Source organism: Kogia breviceps, chromosome 12 (assembly GCF_026419965.1).
Source record: "Kogia breviceps isolate mKogBre1 chromosome 12, mKogBre1 haplotype 1, whole genome shotgun sequence".
Taxonomy (NCBI): Eukaryota; Metazoa; Chordata; class Mammalia; order Artiodactyla; family Physeteridae; genus Kogia; species Kogia breviceps.
Genome location: NC_081321.1, coordinates 96,175,781 through 96,202,361, shown reverse-complemented (window position 1 = coordinate 96,202,361; position 26,581 = coordinate 96,175,781). Strand labels below are relative to the sequence as shown.

Here is a 26,581-nt window from a genome sequence, read left to right as displayed (position 1 = left end):
TCAATAACTTTTCTTTGTCTTTAATTTTTGCCAGTTTGATTACCATGTGTCTCGGCATGTTTCTCCTTGGGTTTATGCTGTATGGGACTCTCTGTGCTTCCTGGACTTGGGTGGCTATTTCCTTTCCCATGTTAGGGAAGTTTTCGACTATAATCTCTTCAAATATTTCCTCGGGTCCTTTCTCTCTCTCTTCTCCTTCTGGGACCCCTATAATGTGAATGTTGTTGCGTTTAATGTTGTCCTAGAGGTCTCTTAGGCTGTCTTCATTTCTTTTCACTCTTTTTTCTTTATTCTGTTTCATGGCAGTGAATTCCACCATTCTGTCTTCCAGGTCACTTATCCGTTCTTCTGCCTCAGTTATTCTGCTATTGATTCCTTCTAGTGTATTTTTCATTTCAGTTATTGTATTGTTCATCTCTGTTTGTTCTTTAATTCTTCTAGGTCTTTGTTAAACATTTCTTGCATCTTCTCGACCTTTGCCTCCATTCTTTTTCTGAGGTCCTGGATCATCTTCACTATCATTATTCTGAATTCTTTTTCTGGAAGGTTGCCTATCTCCACTTCATTTAGTTGTTTTTCTGGGGTTTTATCTTGTTCCTTCATCTGGTACATAGCCCTTTGCCTTTTCATCTTGTCTATCTTTCTGTGAATGTGGTTTTTGATCCACAGGCTGCAGGACTGTAGTTCTTCTTGCTTCTGCTGTCTGCCCTACCATTCACTTTTTTGGCAGCCACAGCACACTTGACTTTACTTGGCTTGTGGTCAACCAGATAAGAGGGCCCCCCAACCATACCCTCACCCGTGAACTACAGTCCTCTACCCTCAATGCTCTCAAATAAAAGTACTCAAGGGTTATACGTAAATGTATATTCATTTCACGTGTATGTTTCAGCCTGTTATTTCTCCCTGTTAGATGCCCTTTCTATTTATTTATTTATTTATTTGGCTGTACTGTATGGCTTGTGGGATCTTAGTTTCCCAACCAGGGATCAAACCCATGCCCCCTGCATGCAGTGTAACTGTGAAGCCCTAACCACTGGACAACCAGGGAATTCCCTAGAGGCCCTTTTTTTTTTTTTTAGTAGATTACTGCTTTTTTTTTTTTTTTAACATCTTTACTGGAGTATAATTCTTTTTTTTCTTTTTTTTTTTGTGGTACGCAGGCCTCTCACTTCTGTAGCCTCTCCCATTGTGGAGCACAGGCTCCGGACGCGCAGGCTCAGCGGCCATGGCTCACGGGCCCAGCCACTCCGCGGCATGCGGGATCCTCCCAGACCGGGGCACGAACCCACGTCCCCTGCATCGGCAGGCGGACTCTCAACCACTGAGCCACCAGGGAAGCTCTGGAGTATAACTCTTTACAATGGTGTGCTAGTTTCTGCTTTATAACAAAGTGAATCAGCTATACATATACATATATCCCCATATCTCCTCCCTCTTGTGTCTTCCTCCCACCCGCCCTATCCCACCCCTCTAGGTGGTCACAAAGCACCGAGTTGATCTCCCTGTGCTATGTGGCTGCTTCCCACTAGCTATCTATTTTACATTTGGTACTGTATATATGTCCCTGCCACTCTCTCACTTTGTCCCAGCTTACCCTTTCCCCTCCCCGTGTCCTCAAGTCCATTCCCTAGAGGCCCTTTTGATGGCTGTTTTTGTCACACACAGACCTCCCTTCCAGCTGAGCATCACCCTTAACCTGATAAGATAGGGAGGCGATGACCAGCTCCAGGTCAGGCCTGGAGGCTCTTTTTGAGCTGGACACTGATCATCTCGTGAGGAGTCTTGGGCTCCAGGCAGGGAAAAAAAACATCCTCACCTGTGGCCAGAGGACCTGACAGTACACAGGTACTGAAGACACACCATTTCTCCTATTAATTTCAACCTTACCTCAACAAATCTTCCTGAGGGTACTGCCTATGGACTAGTGACCGCATTAATGAGCAATAAAAGGTCCTGAGAGGTTTGAAGTATGGGTAGAAAAGAGGCCTAGAGAACTGTGACTGGATCATCAGATCCTGAGTCAGCTGTGGGGTGAGGTGGAAAACTGAGCTTGTGCCAGGAAAAATGAAGATACATGGATTGTACCCAATGAAGGCCTACTCTGTGCCAAGCATCCTGTGGCATTCTACATCTACGGTTATTTTTGAATCAACCCTAAATCAGGTACGCACTATTATTTTCCCTATGAGGAACCAAAGGCTCATAGAGGCTAGGTGACTGCCCAAGGTTGCATAATTAGTGACTAAGCTCAGAACAAACCCAGGCATTCCTGACACTGGAGCTTGTCACAATAATTTTTTTTTTTTTAATTTTCCAAATATTCCCAGAGAATGAGCAGAGAAAGATCTGGAAGGTCCTTTCTCAAGAAGCCCACAGGAGATCAACCAATCAGAGAACTGTGCACGAGCTGACTGCATACCCTGCAACCTTCCTCCCTCACCTTGCCTTTAAAAATGCTTTGCTGAAACCCTTCGGGGAGTTCAGGGTTTGGGGGCATGAGTCCCCGTTCTCTTTGCACGGGCCTGCAATAAACCTCTCTCTCCTCCAAAAAGAAAAAAAAAATAGAAGCCCACAGGAGCAGAATGACCCACTAGCTTCTTCCAAAAAGATGAAAGGGTGGAAGAAAGGAACAAGGCCAGAACTACTGAGAGCACATCCACAGCACGCCCAGCCCCAGGCCCTCAGGCACTGTCCCAAGCAGCCAGAGCACCTTGGTGAAGGAGCTTCATGGCCATGCTGTCCAGTTCTTGCTCTGACTCGTTCCTCAGCTGCACTAAGGAGAGGAGGCTCAGCAGCAAAGGCAGGTTACCCGAGGCTGTGAGAAACAAGGAGAGCTGGTCAGGGGGATTGACCATCAGATCACCCTAAGGTCAGACAGGCACCCACGACCCACCAGCGGTAAATAGTTTATTGAGATTTACCCCTATTTCCTGTCTTTTTCCTTCTTCATTTAGAAGAGGGGCAACTGACGTACTGAGTGCCAGCTCTGGGTTGGGTACCAGGAATTCATTTCACTTAATCATCTTAAAAATCATGTGAAGTAGGGATTGTTATTCCTATTTTGCAGTTAAGAAAACTAAGGCCCAGAGAGGCTGAGTGACATCTCCAAGGCCCCACAGCAGCAGGGCCAGGGCCAGGACTTGAACCCAAATCTCAATCCAGTGCTCACAGTCATTCTACTATGTGTTTCCAAGAAATCTCATGGCTCTTAAACACTATTATCAGTTAGTTGTGGCTTGTCCTTCCCTGAAAAAGAAGGACTCAGCTCTTCTAGATACCCTTAAACATACCTCCAAACCGCTGTCCTCAATCAGAATTGGACCAAGTGAGCCACAACTCTCTACCTACTTCCTCTTAATTGCTTTGAAATTTAAAAATTCAACTTTCTAAGAGTAAACAGACCAATCCCAGCCTTTCAGTGTCTTCATACTGTACCAAATATCAAGCTTCCTTGACTCCAGGGAGTCCCATTAGATTTAGAAACCATCCTTTTGGATCTCACCAGGAGCTTCCAATACATCACAGATCCAGCCCCTCCCCAGCCCCTGCTGGCTGCTGCTGCCTCCCTGACCTCCCCAATATTTACCCCTTTTTTCCTTCCCAACTGGAGGCTGCCACTCCTGTGACAAACAGCTCTGAGCACATGCTGGGCAGGGTGGGGACATGCATGCATACCTCAAACACTCTCACCCATGCAGACATTAAACATAAGCACACTCAAACCACACACACAAACCAAATATGTTGAGCACCCACTCTCCAATGAGAAGAGGAAGATAAAGTTTAGTTTGATGCCCCACTGGTCTTTTCTTTTGCATGGAAAACTCTGATTCTCTCTCCTAGAGCAGACCTCATCAGGGCAGAGATGCCACTTCTGTCTGACCTTCAGGTCAATACATGCCCCCAGCAACTACAGACTGACCTTCTGATGGGGAGGACCCATGTTCCACCAGCAGATGCTGTAGGATCAGCAGGAAGTGGCCTCGGATGAGACCGCCCACTTGGACATCCTCATTCCTCCTCAAAAAGGTCCTCAGGACGATGAGTACCTTGCGGGCTGTGTCCACTGGACTGGAATAGATGAGGTCCTGAGCAGGAGAGAAGGAAGCCAGAGCTCAGAGGGCATTATGGTTAGGGACAGGTGAACAGTGAATAAGAGAGGAGCTGGGGAAGGGCTCCAAATGATGGTGTCACAGAACCTGGGGAAAGAAGCACTCACTCAGCACCTACCATGCATCACCCTGTCAAATAAGTCTATCCTAAATAGGAGAAAATGGAGGCCCAGAGAGATTATGTGATGTACCAAAGTTCATGTAAGCTAGTAAGCGGCACAGTTAGGAATTGAATACGGGTCTCCTAACTCCAAACCCAAAGCTCTTTCTACTTTCCGGGATGCCTCTCTTGTAAATGGAATTACAGGGTCAAGAAGAGGTTATTTCAGAACAGGGGACCCGAGTGTGCCTTAAGGGAGAAGGGGGCGGGGGATGGAGATGTCACAGGGCAGGCAGAGGATGGGTTAGGACAGATTCAGGGTACAGGAAGGGAAGCAAGGACCAGATCAGGCCCTGTCTCTGCCATGGCATCTGGCTATTTCTGCCCCAAGGTGTAAAGGCCTTGGTTTCCGAAGGTGGGAAAGAACATTGCTTTTTATTTGCTTTCAGAGTTATTTTAATGAGTATATATGTTAAAGGCAAAGCCAGCAGAAGCCACACCAGAGGCTATCCTACTGATAGCTCCTGGCACCTTCCAGCTCAAACAAGCCAATTCCGTTGGACAGGCCAGTTAGGGCTGGGTGTCGTGAAACCAAGGTTACACACAGACTCCCTTTCCAGGGAAGACAGCTTCTGACACACAGAGAGACATGATTACAAGGCAACTGGCCAGACAAATCCAGATGGGCTGATCACTGGGTAGCACAGGGGTGTCTGGGCTTGGCTCTTTAAAAACCTCCACAGCTGCCAGAGAAACAACTATAATATTGATGAAATAATTCATATCTTATGTCAAGATGAGAAAAATTAACAAAATATTTTTTTCTACTCATTTGGGCCTCCTCCCTCCCCTTTGGCATATACTGCGCATCTGCATTAACCAGACCTCCTTAGGAGACAACATTCTTTCTTAATCTCATCAAAGGTCACAAACGCACAACTCCTTAGGGGATAATTTCCTTCCTAATCTTGTAAGGAGCCACGATGACCTGTGACCCACTACTTGCTTTGTACATGTAGATCTGGATTATGTAAACTGTCAATAACACATCATTTAACCATTTGTCTCAAAAACTTATATCACTGTGCTTTGACCTGTTACAGGCAGAACAGTCCTCAGAACTTTCCTTTTTTTTTTTGCCACACCACGTGGCTTGCAGGACCTTAGTTCCTCAACTAGGGATCGAACCCTTTCCCCCTGCAGTGGAAGCACAGAGTCCTAACCACTGGACTGTCAGGGAATTTCCCTCAGAGCTTTCTGAAAGACTGTCTCCTGGGTTATAATCCTCAGGTAGGCTCAAATAAAATTTTCCATTTCTTTCTTAGATTGACCATTGATTAATTTTTGTTGACATTATCAATAGCAATTGCTCAATTAGGGCCTGATAATGTCAGGTACTGTGCTGCGTTTAAACTGTAGTTATATGTTTGTTTATACATTATCTGTATCTTCATGATAACTCTTCCAGGTACGTGCACCCCGATTTTTCAAATGAGCAAAATGGGACAGATTAAGTAGTTTGCCTATCAAGAAAGCAGTGGCAGGGCTTTCCTGGTGGCGCAGTGGTTGAGAGTCCACCTGCCGATGCAGGGGACATGGGTTCGTGCCCCGGTCCGGGAACATCCCATATGTCGTGCAGCGGCTAGGCCTGTGAGCCATGGCTGCTGAGCCTGCGCGTCCGGAGCCTGTGCTCCACAAGGGGAGAGGCCACAACAGTGAGAGGCCCGCGTACCACAAAAAAAAAAAAAAAGTCTAAGAAAGCAGTGGCATTGTAAATTCTACTACACTATGATTTAATGAAGGGCAGGGATGAGATTGGCTTCATTTTTGTTACCTTGTAGGGACTCAGAAAACATCTCTGGAAGGAGAGGATCTCAGAATGAGAGGGCTAGAGGTTCATTTCCACCAACGTTCTTTACTTTACAGAGTATGAGGCTAAAGCCCAGATGAGGTGTGATTTGCCCAAGGTCACAGGGCCCAAGGCCAAACCAGTTTCCCACTCCTGCTCCTTTGCTGGTACATGGCTGCCTGACTGCCAGAGCTGGTCCCTTAGAAACCTGAGTTAGTAAATGTTAACAGTGCAAAAGCAAGGGGGCTACTTAGCATTTGGCAGCCATGGTGATTGCCAGGGGAAGGCGTGCACCCCACCATATGGGTCAGTGGGAAGGCTCTGGGTGGAGCATGACCCACTCCAAAGTCTCTTCTGTCCAGAATTCTCTGGGACTGGACCGACCAGAGGGATGTGGCCAAGCAGGGAACAAACAGAGCTCCTGTTTTTTACATATAAGCAACCTACATGAAAGACCACCCGTTGATAAGAGTGGCAATTAACAGCTTTGTTTTCACCTGTTAATTACACATATCAAAAACAGAAATTGGTACCAACACATATTTTTAGACTCTTTCCTCTCCTGCGGCTAGAAGCTGGGGAGAAATGGTAGGAATTATATGTACACGAACAAACAACAAAGTTGTTCCTTGCTATTTTTTCTTACCACTGATGTTTCTAGGATCTAATTTAGTGAAAAACTCATTAATTTAGGCTCCAGTCATGGTCATGATCTTTATTAGCTATATGACCTTGGCAATGCAATAAGCCTCTGTGAGATTAACATTCTTTACCTGGTTCAGAGTCAGTCAATAATCAGTGAATGATAGTCTACCATGTACAGCATATCACAAGTGTTCCTATATATTCTTTCATTTATCCCCATGTTATCTCATCTCCCTTATGCACGTGAGGAAACGGAAGCTCAGAGATGCCTCCATCTCCCAGCTGTTAGTGGTGTGCCGTGTCTGAGCCCCTCGCTGGCCCACGGGGCAGCGACGAGGTGAGATTCATCCCTATATCCCTAGTGCTCAAACAAACAGCTCTCCCATTAGATGAAACACGGAATTTAGCTGAGTTTACTGGAAAGAACATTAGGGAGTCAAAATCTGGGTTTTAATCTCAGTTCCTGTGACCTTGGACAAATCTCTCTAAACCTATTTCTTCAGCTGTTTAAAAAGAAAAAAATAAGATATCATGATTAGTATCTTTCTCAGAAGATCTGAATTTTTCTTTTTTGAGACACTTAGATCTGTCCAGACCCCTAACTCAACAGGTCAGCGAAGATTTGTAAGTACCTGTTATGTGTGAGGAATTGACCCTGAATACATTACCTGGCAAAGAAAATCCAGTATCTTAGCTCTGTCCATTGCTACTCTGCCTGGCATCCCATCTTTTCTTCTTTCTCTATGCACTAATGGTTGATTTTTAACCCATTCCTTCTTCTCTTTTCTTCCTCCTCCAAGGAAGAATTTGAGCCAAAGCATGAATGTGGCCCCTATCAAGCCAACACGTGTGTGATTTCACAAGACGACAGATCTCAGGGAAGAAGGTGAAGATTTAAGTCTGAGTGGGGAGTGTGTACCTGAGAATGTGAGTACAGACAGATGTAGGTACCTAAGGTTGTGAGATATATAATATGCAGGTGTTATTTCCACCACAGTAACTCCAATAAAGTCAGGGAATCATGTTTGTTGATGATAAGAATATCAAAGGAACACCCACTCTTCTCTAAAGGGCTATGTCATTCTTCCAGGACTACGGGGTGGGGGCCCAAGTAAGTAAACTGGCATTGAAGGCAGGGGTCTAAAAAGAGTGTCTCATATGCTAGTGTGCTCAGTTTGGGACCTAAAACTAGTAACTGGTCACTAAATTGTCAAATGTGTAAATAATTTCCTTTTTAAAAAATATATGTAAATTATAGCAGTCATCTCTATAATAATGAGGAAAAAAAGATGGAATTAAAGTCAGTGTGTTAGAAACTGCAGACAGCAGGCAGCCTATTTATCTAACTGATGTACCTGATAGAAATTACAGGAATGTCTTACTTCATAAAAAAAAGCATTGGAATATGCAATAAACTCCTGACAAAAAAATTCTGGATATGGCTAAGGGAGGATCTTGCACATGTAACATTATCCTGAGAGTTATGGAAGAAAACAGGCTGAGTCCCCCTGCTATCAGACATCTTTATCTACATGCCCCAGGGGTCCCCTATGACATCAAACCCTTGGTAACAGAATATGCTTAAGAGAAGACAAGGAGGCGAGAGGGAATGGTGACTGAGGTCAGCATTTCATAGGTATATCCCCTGGGGATTCGAGAGGCACGTATCTCTCAGTGAGCAGACCTCCATCAGACTTAAGAAAGGGTATAGCCTTACAGAAACCAGGCACCTGCCAGCCGAAAGGACCTCCTACTCACATGGAAACAGTGATAAGTCCAGATGCAGGCAGAAGCAGCTGCGGGTGCCTCCTGACCTCAATAAACCAGCTCCCAGAGAGAGAGGGCCCACCATCTCTGAATGTAGAAATGAGCAAGTGGTCACCTACTAGCAAAATGAGCAGGGTGCTGGGGCTGCTTCTGAGCACGTGAAACAGGGCTGCTAAGCTGGCGGGAAGGGTGGGCTGCCCAGCAGAGGCGACATCATCCAGCTCCTCACAGATGCTCTCTTCCCAGGAGAACCAAAGTTCCAGGACACGGTGCCCAAACCTACTCATCAGCTCTGGATACAACAGGAATAACCTGAGCAGGAGGGGGTGGTGGGTGTAGACTAGGTGCAGGTCCGGGATGCCCTCTAGTAATTTTCTGATGGCGCCAACCACAGCCTGGAGGCAAAGAAGAAAGGGGCTAAATACACCTTGCAAAGGACTCAAGAGACCCCAATCCCCAACAAACACAGACAGCCAAGACATAACTGGGAAAAATGTACTGGCTTCTCAGTGCTCCAGGATATCTACACTGGCTCATCCCAGCACCCTCTAGTGAAAAGAAAACCTCACTGTGCTTACCTTATAACAGTGGTCTTCCACTGGGGGTGATTTTGCTCCTCAGGAGACATTTTTAAATGTTTACAGACATTTTTGATTGTCTTGATTGGGAGAGTGCTACTGGCATCTAGTAGGAGAGAGCAGGATCCCACTAAATATCCTACGATGCTCAGGACAGCCTCCCACAGAAAAAAGTTATACTGTGCAAAATGTTAATAGTGCCATGGCTGAGAAACCCAGCTCTATAATGATACCACAGTGTATCATAATTGTCAGCGTGTACTTGTCTACCTCCCACACTAGACTTGAGATGCTTGAGGGCAGGGACTGCGGCAGTTGGCATAGGGCCTGGCACAGAGAAAGCAAAGGGCAGGTGTTTTGAATCATTTATTAACCCTCAAAAACCTGTCTCTTCCCATTGTACATATTACAAAGCTCAAATTCCTTAACATGTTATTCTAAGAATTTTATAGTTTATAGTTTTCACTCTTCATTTGGGTCTTTGATTTATTTTGATTTATTTTTTGTGTACAGTATGAGGTAAGGGTCCAACTTCATTCTGTTGCTTGTGGATATCCAGCTGTCCCAACACCATTTATTAAAAAGGCTATTCTTTCCCCACTGAATTGTCTTGGCATCCTTTTAAAAATATATGGGTTTATTTTTGGACTCTTAGTTCTATTCCACTGATCTGTTTGTCTATCCTAGACATATACCAGAACCACACTGTCTTGATTACTCTATTTTTGTAGTAAGTTTAAATTAAGAAGTGTGAGTCCTCCAAACTTATGCTTTTTTAAAAAATTTATTAATTTTTTTGGCTGTGTTGGGTCTTCGTTGCTGCACACGGGTTTTCTCTAGTTGGGGGAGTGGGGGCTACCCCTCGTTGCAGTGCACAGGCTTCTCATTGCAGTGGCTTCTCTTGTTACGGAGCATGGGCTCTAGGTGCGCGGGCTTCAGTAGTTGTGGCACGCGGGCTCAGTAGTTGTGGCACACGGGCTTAGATGCTCTGTGGCACGTGGGATCTTCCCGGACCAGGGCTTGAACCTGTGTCCCCTGCATTGGCAGGTGGATTCTTAACCACTGCGCCACCAGGAAAGCCCTTGTGCTTCTTTTTCAAGATTGTTTTGGCTATTTTGGGTCCCTTGCACTTCCATATAAATTTTAGGATCAACTTGTCCATATCTGGACAAAAAAAGAGAAGGCAGGGACTCTCCTGGTGGCACAGTGGATAAGAATCCGCCTGCCAATGCAAAGGACACGGGTTTGATCCCTGGTCCAGGAAGATCCCACATGCCACAGAACAACTAAGCCTGTGTACCACGACTACTGAGCCTGCGTGCCAGAACTACTGAAGCCCGCACACCGAGAGGCCGTGCTCCACAACAAGAGAAGCCACCGCAATCAGAAGAGCCCCCGCGCACCGTAACAAAGAGTATGCCTGCTGCAACTAGAGAAGTCCTGTGCACAGCAAAGAAGACCCAAAGCAGCCAAAAATTAATAAAATTAAATCTTAAAAAAAAAGAGAAGGCAACAGGGATTTTGATCAAGACTATGTTGAAACTATAGATCAATTTGGGGAGTATTGCCATTTGAACACTATTGTCTTCTTTTTTCCTAATTTTATTGAGATATCATTGATGTATAACATTGTATACGTTTAAGGAGTATAACATAATGATCTGATAAATGTATATATTGTGAAACGATTACCACAATAAGTTTAGTCAACATCCATCACCTCACATAACTACAAAAGTTTCTTCCTTGTGGTGAAAACCTTTAAGATCTACTTTCTCAGCAACTTTCAAATATACAAAACAACATTGTTAGCTGTAGTCATCATGCTGTACATTACATCCCCAGCACTTATTTATCTTATAACTGGCTATTAATCTTCTGATTCATGAACACAGGTTGTCTTTCTATTTAGTTATGTATTCTTTAAATTCTTTCAGTAATGTTTTTTTGATTTTCAGTGATCAAGTCCTTGCACTTCTTTTGTTAAATTTATTCCTATATGTTTAATTTCTTAATGCTATTGTAAATGGAGTTGTTTTCTTAATTTCCTTTTCGAGCCTGTTATTAAAGACTTAGGTCTACCTCCCAGCTTCTTTCCATTCTTTCTCCCACATGACCTATCCAAGCCACACTAAACTAGGCTTCCTTCCTTGAATGGATAGAGTGGGTAACTCCCCACCTCTGTATCTTAAATCTTGCTCTACTCTCAGCCTGAAAGTTCTCCCTTCACTACCTCCATCTCCTCCACGAAGCCTCTCTGATGCCACAATCGGACACAACCTCTTGCCCCTTGTGCTTTCGTAGCTCTCAATGGTCCTCCAGCTCCAGGAAGCACTGCAGCTGTTCCCTGCCTTGTAGGAGATCTTTTTGTCTCTCTTGCCAAACTGGTGCTCCCTGAGGGCAGGGAGTTTGTTTGATTCACCTCAACGCTGACAGGGACCCACATGGCACCTGGCACCTGATAAGTGGTCAATGCACATAAGGGAGTTATTGTTTAATGGGTATAGAGTTTCAGTTTTGCAAGATGAAAAGATTTCTGGAGACAGATGGTGGTGAGATGGTTGCACAACAATATTAATGTTCACAATACCATTACTGTACACTGAAAATGGTTAATACAGTGAATTTCATGTTTGTGTATTTTACCACAATTTTTAAAAAACCTGGATAAATAAATAAAAATAGAAAAACAAAATGAAGTAAAAAAACAACTTGTGACTGTATATTGCCATTTATATATTTATATAAGAATTTTTAAAATGCAAAACAATGTTATATATCATTTATGGATTCACACCTAAGAGGGGAAATCTGGAGCTGCTCCATAAACTACCTTCTAAGTCTCCACACCTACTGGAAGAGAGGGCCCCCAAGAACCAATCTTGCCACGATTATTAGTCTTGAAGCCATCAGGACTATTCCTATTGTGTCCTTTTCCCCAGTTTACATCAGTCACCTCAGAAAGCCCAGAAATTTCAGGTCACCCCCATATGGCTCAGGACATGCCCTCTTTAAATCCCATCTCCCACTCTTACACAGCTCCACAACCCTTCCACGTGCCCTCTAGAACTCACTCATAGTTATCAGCAAATTCCTTATGTCCTGTACCTCTTTGAATATTCCCTTCGCCTTGCTGCTTTGATTCTCTGCCAGAAACCTCTTTTGCCTACAGTCTCTCAAGGGAGGCTGTTTTCACTCCCACTTCCTTAGTTCGGAAAACCTTGGCCTCTAAATTCTCTTACTTCCTCCTTCTAATCTCTACCTGCCTCAGCCATTCATTCCCACAGTCATGTATCTGTACCTTGTCATTACAGAAGAACTGCACCCTCCCAAATAATCCCAATTTCAAGCATCCCATTTTACCACCACCCCTCCTACCTTTCCAGCTCACTCCCTCTAGTATTTCAATCCAACAATTCTTTGACCCTCATGAGAACCAAAGTCTTTGAAAGCATCCTTTTATTTTCTCTTATTCTCATACTTCACACTGGTCCATCAAGAGATCCTATGGCACCAACTTCAAAATATATCCAGAAGCTGACGATTTTCACCACCTACTCCACTATCTCTTGCCTACATTATTGCTGTAGCCTCCTAACTGGTTTCTGCACCCTCACCCTTGTACTCCTCTGTTATATTGTCCTAGTGGCCAGAGTGATCTTGTTTAACCCAGCCATGAATTAAACCATGAGACTGTATGAGATCATCAAAGCAGTAAGTTTAGAGAAAAAAGAAAAGCAGTCACAGACTGAGCCCTGAGGTACTACAACATTTAGAGGTCAAGGCGATAAGAGAGAATCCGCAAAAGACACTGAGACATAACTGCCAGAGAAGTAGGAGGAAAACTAGGAATACCGGGCATTCTAGCTGCCAAGTAAAATCAGTGTTTCAAAGAAAAGAGAAGTTGTTGATAGGTCAAGTAAGATGATGACTAAAATGCTGACTATTGGCTTTAGCCATGTATCTGTTATTGGTGACTTTGACAAGTGCATTTTCAGTGATATGGTAAGAGTGAAAGCCTAACTGGGTAGGATCAAGACAGGATGCGAGAGCAGGAACACCTGAAGCATCTTGTGATACTAGAAAACTCAAACTCAGGCTTCCCTGGTGGTGCAGCGGTTAAGAATCCGCCTGCCAATGCAGGGGACATGGGTTCAAGCCCTGGTCTGGGAAGATCCCACATGCCGTGGAGCAACTAAGCCTGTGCACCACAACTACTGAGCCTGCACTCCAGAGCCCGCGTACCACAACTACTGAAGCCAGCACACCTACAGGCCATGCTCGGCAACAAGAGAAGCACCGCAACGAGAAGCCCACGCACCGCAACGAGAAGCCCGTGCACGGTAACAAAGAGCAGCCCCCGCTCGCCGCAACTAGAGAAAGTCCACGTGCAGCAGACAAAAATAAAAATAATAAATAAATAAATAAATTTATTTTTAAAAAAGAAAAGAAAACTCAAACTCTGTCAAAGATTACTAAGGTTGTGTCAAAAGGACTTAGGAGCAACCCTGAATAGGCTCCCACTGGCCAAAGATAGGATGATTTGATCCTCAAAAGGATAATATAGTGGACTGAAACCATCAAATATTTTAAAATCGATGAGCTCATAATGATACTAAAAAAATCTCTTTGGTCACTTTTAGAGAGTGCTAGGCAACCAACTCATTTTTTTTGAAAACTGGTAATTAAAGGGAAAGAATCAAACATTCACCCTATGCTTCCTATACAATCTACCATTCAGAGTAACTGAATCGTTGGTGAGAGAAGTTTCTTTTTATACAAATAGTCCAGTTAACAAACAAAGAGAGAATGACAGAATTAGGATATTATATTTTGCAATCCCTAATGAATTAAAGGATCTAGGGAATGATCACCAATGGCTGCTAATACCACAAAAAGAGAGACAATGGGACATTATAAAACTACATCTGTCTTACTTGAGAACACTTGCACTTCTACTATACCTTCCTGATTCCATTCAAATTAAACCAGTTCTGCTCATGTCACATTTGCCCCAATAGTAATTTTTTAAAAGGCAAAATTAATAGTCAATGAAGGAAGAGAATCCTTAATTTGAGGTTGAAGAGTTCACATCTAAGGAATAAAGGCAATTTTCAGTGGAAAAGGTGACAGATCCAGTGATGAATCAGACATAGTCCTCCACCCCTGGCAGTTTATAAAGAAGCTAGAGAGAGAAAACTTGTAACATATAACCACCTTCAAAGCAATCCAAGACCAGCCTGGTTAACAATGATCTGGGTGCCGGCAACACACTTTGTTCGATAAACTGTTACATGGAGACACCTCACACCTCTTTCCTCCTGCATAAACCAGAGGTGGTACTAAGAAAAGAGCCCTGGGAGTTGGTCAAGTCTGAGCTGGAGTCCTGGTTACGCCATCAATTAACTGTGTGACCTAGCAAAAGTTATCAATACTTTAAACTAAGTCTTGATTTTCTTATCTACAAAATGGAAATAATAATCTCTGCCTCCCAGTACTGTTGAGAGAATTGGCTAAGTTACAAGGGCTATGTATATATCAGCACTCTATCTTCCCCCACTCCCTCAACGCACACTCTCTCTGCCACCTACCTTCTCTATATATACATCATCGTAGTCTCCCAAGGAACCGTGATGTAAAGAGGTGCAGGAGGAGGAGGAAAAGCCCCAGGCACTTTGGTCCATACCTCATCAAGTGCATCGTCTTTGTCCTGGCAGATTGCAAGTAGATAGATGGAAGCTCTGAAGACCACCAGTGGAGGGCATTCACCCTGGTCCTGCAGAGACAGGAGGAAGCTTCGCACAGCCACGAATAACTCCGCCTCTGAGACAAACCTGTCGAGCAAGGAGAGTCTGAGTGAAAAAGGCAGAGATGGCTGTCCTGCCCTGCCATATCCTTCCTCAGCCACTGTCCTTCTGTCCCAGCATGTCCACAATCTAATGACACCTTGCACAAAGAGTGTGTTGTATATATTTAACAAAGCATCGTCACACACGCATAGCACATAGTTCTATGCTTTGTGCAAGGCTCTATTAGAGGCCAGAGACTCCTCACTCACACCTACAAGGTAAAGCATCAGGCAGCTGGACTGGCAGTGTTAAAGAGAAGGATGCTGCTTCTGGGGTTCAGGAGGTCCTGCTTTGGCAGCCAGTTCACCCTTCTCGTATTTATCATTAAACATTTGTGTGTTCAATGGGCTACTTTCTGGGGGAGGGAGACGTCTATACTTGTACATGCAAGGGAGATGGGGATGAGGAGGAAACTGACTTCACTATATACCCTTTTATATCTTTTAAATTTTCTACCCAATGTCCCACCTATCAAATTAAGACCCCCCCAAATTAAACATTTTTAAATAGGTAATACTAAATGTAATGCAGTATCCTGGATTGTGCCCTAGAACAGAAAAGGGACAATAGAGGAAAAATTGGTGAAATCTGAATAAAGCTTAGTTAATAGTATTGTACCTTCACATATATCATCAAATGATTTTCAACAAGGGTGCCAAGACCATTCAATGGGGAAAGGACAGTCTTTTCAACAAATGGTGCTGGGAAAACCAGATTTCCACATGCAACAGAATGAAGTGAGACTCTTACCTAACACGATATTAAAAAAAATTAACCCCAAATGGATCCACATTTAAGACCTAAAACTATAAAATTTTTAGAAAAAAACATAAGGCAAAACTTTCTTGACATTGAATTTGGCAATGAATTCTTGGTTATGACACCAACGGCATAGGCAATAAAAGAAAAAATAAACAAACTGGACTTTATGAAAGTTTAAAAATTTTGTGCATCAAAAGACTAGCAACAGAGTAAAGAGGCAACCCACAGAATGGGATAAATTGTTTGCAAATCATATATCTAATAAGGAATTAATATCCAGAATACATAGAGAACTCCTAAAACTCAACAACAAAAAAGTTCAAACAATCTGATTAAAAAATGGGCAAAAGATTTGAATAGACATTTCTCCCAAGAAGATATACAAATGGCCAATAAGCACATGAAAAGATGCTCAACATCACTAATCATTAGGGAAACACAAATCAAAACTATGAGATAAGAACCTCACATCCATTAGGATGGCTACTATCAAAACAAAAAAAAACCAAAAATAAGTATTGGAGAGGATGTGGAGAAATTAGAACCCTTGTGCACTGCTGGTGGGACTGTAAAATGGTATAGCCACTGTGGAAAACAGTATGACATCTCCTTAAAAAATTAAAAATAGAACGACCAGATGATCTAGCAATTCCACTTCTGGGTATATACTCAAAATAATCAAAATCAGAGACTCAGGGAGATATTTGTATACCTATGTTCACAGCAGCATTATTGACAATATATAGTAAAAGGAAGCAACCCAAATCTCTATCGACAGATGAATGGATAAGCAAAATGTGGTATATACATATACAATGGAATATTATTCGGTGCAAAAAAGGAGGGAAATTATGAGATATGCTACAGCTTGGATGAACCTTAAGACATTATGCTAAGTGAAATAAGCCAGTCACAAAAAGACAAATACTGTTTGATTCCACTATAATTAGTACTTAGCATAGTCAAAATCATAGGAACAGAAAGTAAAATGGTGGTTGCAGGGGCTGGGGGCAGTGGGGAATGGACTTACTGTTTAATGGGTATAGAGTCTCAGTTTTGCAAGATGAAAAGAGTGCTGGAGATGGATAGTGGTAATGGTAGCACAACATTATGAATATATTTAATACTACTGAACTGTACAGTAAAAATAAGATGGTAAATTTTGTGTATTTTATAATTTAAAAAATTGGAAAAAATAGTAATGTGCCAATGCTACTGTTAGTTTGATAAATGTACCACAGTTATGTATTAGGAGAAAATGGGTGAAGAGTAACTTTTCTGTAAATCTAAAATTACTTCAAAATAAAATGTTTATTTAAAAACTAAAAAGAAAATGGATAATAGCCATAATATAAATATTATGCTACCAAAAAAATAAGGTAGACCTATTAATACATGTAGTAGCATGGAAAGATGTCCAAGATATACTGTTAAGTTAAAAAGTAAGTTGAAGACCTTGTATTATATCCCATTCTGTATATTTTTTTAATAAAGTATATTTGTGTGTTTTTTGGTTTGTTTTGGTTTGTCTTATTATTATTTTTGGCTCCGCTGGGTCTTCGGTGCTTTCTCTAGTTGTGGTGAGCAGGGGGCTACCCTTCATTGCCGTGCGCGGGCTTCTCACCGCAGTGGCTTCTCTTGTTGCAGGGCACGAGCTCTAGGCGTGCGGGCTTCAGTAGTTGTAGCTCGCGGGCTCTAGAGCGCAGGCTCGCTAACTGTGGCGCACGGGCTCGGTTGCTCCGCGGCACGTGGGATCTTCCCGGACCAGGGCTTGCACCCGCGTCCCCCGCACTGGCAGGCGGATTCTTACCACTGCGCCACCAGGGAAGTCCCTATATTTGTGTTTTTTAACACAGAGAAGAGTTCATGAAGGGTACCTAATAGTAGTTAACTCTGGTAGGTGTATGGGGAAGTATTTTAACGTTATAGCCAATCATTTTTCTTGAGTTTTTACAATAAGCACAAGTTTTAAAATAAGAAGAAAACTTTTTATATATAAATTTATTTATTTGTTTTTGGCTGCATTGGGTCTTCGTGGCTGTGCAGGCTTTTCTCTAGTCGTGGAGAGTGGAGGCTACTCTTCGTCACAGTGCATGGGCGTCTCATTGCGGTGGCTTCTCTTGTTGGGGAGCAGGGGCTCTAGGTGCACGGGCTTCAGTAGTTGTGGCATGCAGGCTCAGTAGTTGTGGCTCATGGGCCACAGACTTAGAGCACAGACGCAGTAGTTGTGGCGCATGGGCTTAGTTGCTCTCCGAACCAGGGCTCGAACCTGTGTCCCCTGCATTGGCAGGCAGGTTCTTAACCACTGTGCTACCAGGGAAGTCCAGAAAAAAACTTTTAAACTATCACATGGGTCAAGTGATGTTCAATGAGGATGTCAAGACAATTCAAAGGAGGAAAAATAATCTTTTCAACAAGTGGCGCTGGAACATCTGTATAAGCCACATGTAAAAAAAAGAAGTTGTACCCCTACCTCACACCATCATAAAAGTTAACTCAAAATGGATCATAAACCTATATGTAAGAGCTAAAATTGTGAAAGAAACTACAGAAGAAAATATAGGAGTAAATCTTCATGACTTTGGGTTAGAAAATGGTTTCTTAGAATCAACACCAAAAGCATAAATGACAACAGAAAAAGCAGACATATTTCACCCCCCCTAAATTTTTTAAATTAGATTTAATAAAAATTTAAAACTCTGTGCTTCAAAGGACACCATCAAGAAAGTTAAAGGACAACGAACAGAACGGGTGAAAAAAATTGCAAATCATATATCTAATAAGGGACTTGTATCTAGAACATATAAAGAACTCTTACAACTCAGTTAAAAAAATGGGTCAAAACCTGGAGTCTGTCATACAGAGTGAAGTAAGTCAGAAGGAGAAAAACAAATACCATATGCTAACACATATATATGGACTCTAAGGGAAAAAAAAAATGTCATGAAGAGATTAGTGGTAGGACGGGAATAAAACACAGACTTACTAGAGCATGGACTTGAGGATATGGGGAGGGGGAAGGGTAAGCTGTGACGAAGTGAGAGAGTGGCAGGGACATATATACACTATCAAATGTAAATTAGATAGCTAGTGGGAAGCTGCCGCATAGCACAGGGAGATCACCTCTGTGCTTTGTGACCACCTAGAGGGGTGGGATAGGGAGGGTGGGAGAGAGGGTGATGCAAGAGGGAAGAGATATGGGAACATATGTATATGTATAACTGATTCACTTTGTTGTAAAGGAAAAACTAACACACTATTGTAAAACAGTTATACTCCAATAAAGATGTTTAAAAAAAAATGGGTCAAAGATCTGAATTTCTCCAAAGAAGGTGTACAAATGGCCAAGAAGCACATGAAAAGATATTCAAAATCATCAGTCATTAGGGAAATGCTCATCAAAACCACAATGCAAAAACCACTTCATAACCGCTAGGATTGCTATAATCAAAAAGATGGACAACAAGTGTTAACAAGGATATGGAGAAACTGAAACCCTCAAATATTGCTGGTAGGATTGCAGCTACTCTGGAAAACAATTTGGAAGTTCCTCAAAATGTTAAACATTGTATTGCCATATGACTCCTCAATTCTACACCTAGTATATACAGAAAAGGAAGAGAAAAACAAGTACTCAAACAAATACATGTATACACATATTCACAGCATTACTATTCACAATAGCCAAAAGGTGGAAACAGCCCAAATGTCCAGCCATGGATGAAGGAATAAACAAACTGTGGTGTATATATACAACAGTATATTATTCAGCCATAAAAAAAGAATAAAGTACCAATGCATGCTACAAACATTATGCTCACTGGACGAATCTTGAAAACACTGTGCTAAGTGGAAGAAGCCAGGTGCAAAAGGTCACATACTGTATGACCACATCTATAGGAAATGTTCAGAATAGATAAATCCATAGAGACAGAACACAGACTGTTGGTTGCCAGGAGCTGAGCAGAAAAAGGAATGGGTAGTGACTGCTTAATGGATAAGAGGTTTTACTTTGGAGGGATGGAAATATTTTGGAACTAGATAGAGATGGTGGTTGCACAACACTGTGAATATATTAAATGCCACTGAATTGTTCACTTTAAAATGGTTAATTTAATTATGTAAATTTTACCTCAATAAATTATTTTTTTAAAAGCTTAACAGAAAATAGTCTTTTGATTTTAAATTTTAATAAACTGTATAGTAATTCTTAAAACCAAAGTAAGCCACTGACATTTTTTTGGTGCATGAACAACACCCTCAGGGATATCAAGGAACTCTCATTAGCATTCTAGGTCTCTGTCTCTAGACAGACTACCCACCTGTCTTAACCCCCTCGCCAAAATGTGAGCCCCTGAGGAATATAAGCCATTTCTCACTTATCTCTGTGTCCCCAGTGCCCAGCACCAGGCTTGGAGAGGATGCCTCTGTAAACATTTATTGAACTGAACTTGGCTAAAGATGTAGGTTCCAGAACCAACTGTCAGCCACCAGCTCTGAGCACTGACCTGTCCTCGTGAATGTAGGCCAGGTAGAAGAGGAGCAGGATGCAGTACTGTCTCTGGCGAGTGGCTCCCTCCACATACTGGCGATCCGACAGGAAAGCAAGGCTTTCAGGGCTCCTGCTGCTTATCTGGGGCAGCCCATGCTGCAGAAGCTCAGACACTGCAGAGAGTTCTGGGGAGGGAACAAGCAGGAGAAAAATCACACAAAGGACACAGGAGAACAGGTAATGAGCACATGGGTGTCTACTACATACGGAGTACTGCACAGGGTAGCAAGGATACATGCGGATAAAAGGAAATCAGTCTCTTCTTCCTCTCTACCAGGAGAGACTAAAGGTAGCATGTGGAAGGACATAGATACATTCGTTCACTTGACAATGTCCACTGATTGGCTACTCTAGGCCAGGCTGTGAGACATGGGCCCTATCTCCAGTAGCTGGCAGCTGGTGGTAAAAAGCAGATAATGAGACAGTTGATTACAGGACATGTGATCAGTGCCATGTTCAAGAGTGGAAGAGAGAGTGACTCACACCACCTGCGACGGGTAGGGCAAGCTCAAAGAGGAGGGAACTGTGGAGGGTGAAGAGAAAACAGGCAGAGAAAGGAGGGAAGAGACTCCCTGAGCCAGGAAGTAAGGAGTTCAGCAGCCTGGAGGCATAAGAGGAAGTCGTGTATAAGGGGCAGCAAGGAGTTCAGTGTGACTGGCCCATCAGTGAATAGATGTGGAGTGTTAGGGGTTTGGGACTGTGTGATATAATTTGTAGCTAGATTGTAAAGGACCCTGAATGATGAGTAGAGAATATGGATTTTATCCTGAGAATAGATTCCTAAATTTCTTATGAAACTTCTGTTTCTTAAAAGAAAGAACATTTGAATACCAAAAGAATATGAAAGAAAAGGACCTCAGAGCTTAAATTTTGAATCAAGTCACCTTTATGGAAAATTCACTACATTACCCTTATTTTCCAAATTTCACCATAGACCAGAGAAAACTCCATCACTGTCGGACAATGCCCCACAGACTGATGTTTGGAGACAATGGCTGAAGGCCAGGGTAGTTGAGATGTTAAGGATAGATCCTCTAGCAGTCGGTGAAGACTCGTTGGAGGATGAGAGACTGAAAGCAGGGGGCCAAGTTAGAGGTCAAATGAAAGGGTCCATCCTGCCAGTGCAGTGGGCCTACGGCCAAGTGGAAGGTGAGATGGAGAATGTCCCACTGCGATGTGCTAGCAGAGTCAGGCCAGGTTTCCTAATTCTAAGCTTAGGGCTTTTTCCACCAAAGAACACTATGACCATTGTGATAATAACAAAACTAATATCCTTGAGCCTCGCACATCCATATATAAAAGAAAGAAGCAGTCAGCATGTAAGTAAGGTCAGCTGCTCTTGCTGGTGCTCTGAGATATGACAAGATCTGGGGGTCTGAGGGGGCAGACACGTGGGGCCCCTCCTATTCCAACAAGAGAGGGAGCTGCCTGCAGCAGGGGCTGGTGCTGGTGAACACTAGAGGCTGTTATGATGCGCTGCCACCATGGCGGAAGTCATCATGTCATTCTCTGTGCAGGCCAGACCATACCTGAATAGGAGGCAGAGGGCTGGACACCGGGCAGAGAGGAGTGGCTGGTACAGTGAGAGAACTAGAAGCCAAGCCGCGTGGGAAGGAATGAAAATGCTCACCTGTGGTTCTGTCTCTCTCAGCATAGTGTCTGAGAAAGACAAAGGAAAAAGAGCGGTTTGGGAAGTCTGTAGGGGGAAGACAACATCTTCAAAATGTAAAAAGAGGAAACACAGACAGCAGCAAATGTCACCCACAAAGAAGGCACGATATTTGCTGAATGAATGAATAAAACAATGATTAAATTGTTTTATGTTATAGCAAGAGGAAGAGGTCTAGGATAGAGGCAGAGAACATATCATAATTATCACTGTATCTGAAGCTGCACTTAGGCCTCCCCTGACATGCTGCAGAAGCTCAACTAATACTCAGCAAAAGGGAAAACCTCCAGCTCTCAGCCCTGCATCTGCTGCCCCCCCACCTAGATGGTGCATGGGACTCCTTGACCTCACTCATACCTCTGCCAACATGCCACCTCCTCACCTCCTCATGAAAACCCTATCTAACGTGTACCTCCTCCTTCCATCACCCCCTATCCCTTCACCTAGCTTTATTGTTTTTCATAGCACCCATCCACCCCTGACATTATATCTATGTGTTTATTGTCTGCCTCTCCCACTCCATTAGAACAGGACTTTGTATTCCTATTACCAGCTCCTTGAATAGAGTCTGGCACATAGTAGATACTCAAGAAATATTTCTTGAATGAAGGAACGAAGAAATGAAACAGGCTGCTCAAGATATTTTGAGCAAAGGTCTCTGGAGGTAACAGGCAGAGAGCAAGAGGCATGGCGTGAGGGACGATGCAGAGAAGTTGGTCACAGGGAGGAACTGGACTTGTTGAGCTTTAGGGTCCTTCTCAACCCTTAAGGTCTAAAGGTCCCAGAGGCTTGGATTCCACTGTTTTCTGATTTATTTATTATCTCACCTCCCTAGAAGCAGCCTACAGTTCCATCATTCCATGATTCCATGGTTCCTCTGGGTAGCTTCAAGCAAAGGTTTCTTACTACTGTACTGACTCACTACCCAGCCAATCAGCAAGGCATCCAGACTCTAAATGACCACCACAGACTTCATGAGTGGTCAAACTACAGCATCTTACCTTCTTGGGAAAGTGGTCCTGTCTTCTCTGGAGCTGAGAGCAGGTTGATGCACATGTAGTAGAGGAAACTGGAACACACCTGGTTTAGGGCTGAGTGACTTAGTGGGAGAACAGGAAGATAGAACAAGAGAGGACATTGCTACTTTGGCTGGGACAGCATTATCCCTGCCGTGTACTGGGGCACCACTGCTTTGTGCCAGAGCCCAATGAAATTCTAACCATGGCCCTGGTAGAGAAGGTCTGGAGGTAGCTGTAAAAAGTAAATATGGAACCTGCTGCCCACAGATGTAACTTAGGCACTTGGCCCATATAGGCATTCACTAAAAATTTCCTGAAAAAAATAAATCAAGGAAGGCTACTAAGCTCCAATTTAATAAAACATATAGGGCTTCCCTGGTGGCGCAGTGGTTAAGAATCTGCCTGCCAATGCAGGGGACCAGGTTTGAGTCCTGGTCCGGGAAGATCACACATGCCATGGAGCAACTAAGCCCATGCGCCACAACTAGTGAAGCCACGCACCTAGAACCCGTGCTCCGCAACAAGAGAAGCCACCGCATGAGAAGCCCACGCACCACAACGAAGAGTAGCCCCCACTCGCTGCAACTAGAGAAAGCCCGCGCGCAGCAACGAAGACCCAATGCAGCCAAAAATAAAATAAATTTATTTTTAAAATAAAATAAAATAAAATATAAACAAAAAAAATCCTCCTGGGTCAGGGAAGGGCTGAGGAGTACTAGAAAAAGAGGAAGCTGTTGAATTCAAAATGGGTAGCTGAGGAGAACTACAAACATCTAAAATTGTGACTTTGAATCCAGGTAGATCCCTGTATTCCCTCCTGAATGTTGGTGTTCTATTTGGAGATATGGAAGGAGAGCTAGATGCTGCACTGAGGTCACTTTGAGGACTGCAGGCAGTAACAAGTAGAATCTGCTGAGTAAATGCAGACAGGTGGCAAATCAAAAATGGGAAGGCACGGAAGGCTGTCCTAGAAACCTAAAGAGACAGACTGAGGCAGCAACCTCTCTACTTTGCACAAGAGAGTCCTCTGGAATTGCTGGGCTGGCAGCAACTAGAACACGACTCTCTCTTGATGGACACAGCATCGATTACCCTGTGAGGGCCCTGGTTTCCTTGTTTGTAAAATGAGGGGTTAGACAAATGATCTCTAAGAGCCCTTCCAGTTTTGATGTTACAGGTGCCCATCCAAGTATCACATGGAATGAAAGTCTTATCAGAACCAGACAAGTAAAAGCTACAGGAGCCCATCCAGCTCATACCATCAGCTGCTGAGCAATTCCCACACTGTGTCAATCCCCCCCAAGGTCCTATGACTAAACCACACCAGTCAGAAATTTCCACTTGTCCAGTCAAGAAGGAGACTTGTCCCCTTGGGACCATACATACCTCAGGCCGCTGCAGAACCTGGCCTTCAGTTCCAGGGTCAGTGGTATGAAGGATGAGGCAGCTTGGGAGAATTGAGAAGAAAGCAGAGAGCAATTTAAACTAGACTTGTTACAGAGACTCCCAAGTCTGGGTGGTACTAGTTCTGGAGTCACACAGACCCGGGTTTGAAATTTGCTCCATCACTATCTAGAAATGTGAGTCTGGAACACTTATTTAACTCCTCTGAGACTCAATTTTGATATCTATACCTCGAAGGCTGTTGTGAAACTAAGTAAAATAAATGAATATAGAAGATCTAACAAATACTTAGCTCAGAGTAGGTACTGAATAAGAGTTCATCTTCCTTTCTGATGAACAGTCTGCATTAGTTGGTGACCCTGGCCCAGGCCCCTGCACTGCCTGACTCTCCTAGTCTCCCTGCTCCCACCCCACCCTTCCATGCAGCTCTCTGTCAAAACTGACCTCTGTCCTGTCCATCCTTGGTCCCTGTAAAAGCAGGATTCTTGACAAGAGCTCCCACTACACCAGCTCCAGGGCTGGGGATAATCTTATTCTATCGCAGGGCTTCTGGTAGGGAATTAATCTCTCAGAGTTTCATAGCAACGTTCCAGGACAGCTGTTTAACCCATGGCTCCCTCAGCAGGGGAACACCCAGTTTGCCTTCTGGAAGGGTTCCTTGTGGCACAGACTCTCAGGGATCCAGAGTTTCTCCACGCCTGACTTCAGGTCTCTGCCCCCTCTTGGCTGGCAGTGCCTGCTTCCCTCTTTTCTCTTGCAGTTTGGGCCCTGACCCTGTCCTACCTGGCTTCAGGCTACATAGATCTCCCTGTAATCACACTTTCTCTACATGCCTTGCACTCTGCACCACTGCCCCGCCGGAGATCTACACTTCTGAAGCTGCACCCATTCAGCACCCCAAGACTGGATTCTCTTGGCTCTTGAAGTATGGCAAGCAGAAAGAGCAGATGAAGGGAAGGAAAGGAGTATATGTCCGTTGTCACAATGACTAAGAGGTACACTCATTCAGGAAATCTACATATGTTGTCTCATTTCACTCCCATTATTATTACCATGTTCTAGTTGAGGACATTGCAGATAAAAAAATTAACTTGCCCAATGTCAATAAACAAGGGATGTTTATTGCACAACCCATATGTGCTAATCACAAAAGTCCTACTTTTTCCCCTCTTCCACACAGCCTCCTATCCTCTCCTAGAAGCTTCTCCCACTTCCTACATGGAATAGCTTCCTAAGGGTTTCCTATACTCTGTTCTTTTCCTAGAGAGAACAAAGATACCTCTGAACAGCGACAAGGGACCTCTCCAGGATGACCCAGACCATCAATCAGAAACTCCCTCAAAATCCCACATCAAATATACAGACAACTGCAAAAGGTATGCCCCTCAACTCCCCAGCTCTGGATCCTGGCCCCTCTCCTTTCCAAGGACCTTGCTCTGCTGAGTACCCCTGGGTCTCTCTACTGCTCCTTCGTATACACTGCTAACAGAATAAGTGTTTCCAGTCTTAGCGGGTAGTAAAATCCTTCCTAACTCCATGTCCCCTTCCAATTACACCCCCAGTTCTCACCTCCCCCCTTACACCAAACTTACGGAAAGATTTGTCTACTTTGTCTTTACTGCCTCACCTTGCACTTACTCTTCAACTCACTACAGTCTGGCTTACACCCCAACCACTCACAGCAACTGCTCTGGCCAAGGTCACCGACAGTCTACATGATGCGAAGTCCAACGTACATTTTTCAGTCCTTGTCTTACTTGACCTCTGGGATGCATCTGACACTCATGACCACTCCTTCATCTACAAAACTGTCTTCACTTGGCTTCCCTAATGTCCTCCCCTTCTGGGTTTCTTCCTACCTCTCCAACCATTCATTACCAGTGGACTTTGGAGTAATCTGTCCCTCCTGAACACTAAATATTGTACTTTATTTTGTCTTGGTCCTTTGATCATCTCATTTTACACACTCACCATGAGGAATGTCACCTGCTCACCACTAGAGACTCAGCCCCACAAGGACAGGGGTCTATTTTGTTCACTGCTACATCCTCTGCCCTAGGACAGTGCCTTTCATGTAGTAGGTACCCAATAAATGTGTGCTGAATGATTGAAAGGCTGGATGGGGAAAACTTCTATATTTATTGTAAAGAAAAAAATGCTGCCTGCTATTCCAATTCTACAAGGATCAAGCCATTAGCCAATGCAGTTGCTCAGCCCACCAATAGTGTACCCTAAGAGGAAGTCAGGATGGGGGAAAACAGGAAACATTCTA

At 43.6% G+C, this 26,581-nt stretch overlaps 1 protein-coding gene across 1 annotated transcript in view; it reads right to left on the bottom strand.

Moving 5' to 3' along the window:
* Positions 1 to 26,581, bottom strand: part of MEI1 (meiotic double-stranded break formation protein 1) — a 68,998-nt gene that overhangs the window by 18,701 nt on the left and 23,716 nt on the right. Inside the window, exons 16-22 of the mRNA XM_059082482.1 lie at positions 24,292 to 24,352; positions 22,888 to 22,985; positions 20,174 to 20,342; positions 14,741 to 14,888; positions 8,596 to 8,871; positions 3,926 to 4,091; positions 2,714 to 2,818 (exon numbers count right to left, since the gene is read on the bottom strand). Of these exons, the coding sequence (XP_058938465.1) occupies positions 2,714 to 2,818; positions 3,926 to 4,091; positions 8,596 to 8,871; positions 14,741 to 14,888; positions 20,174 to 20,342; positions 22,888 to 22,985; positions 24,292 to 24,352 (1,023 nt within the window). The remainder of the gene's footprint in view (positions 1 to 2,713; positions 2,819 to 3,925; positions 4,092 to 8,595; positions 8,872 to 14,740; positions 14,889 to 20,173; positions 20,343 to 22,887; positions 22,986 to 24,291; positions 24,353 to 26,581) is intronic.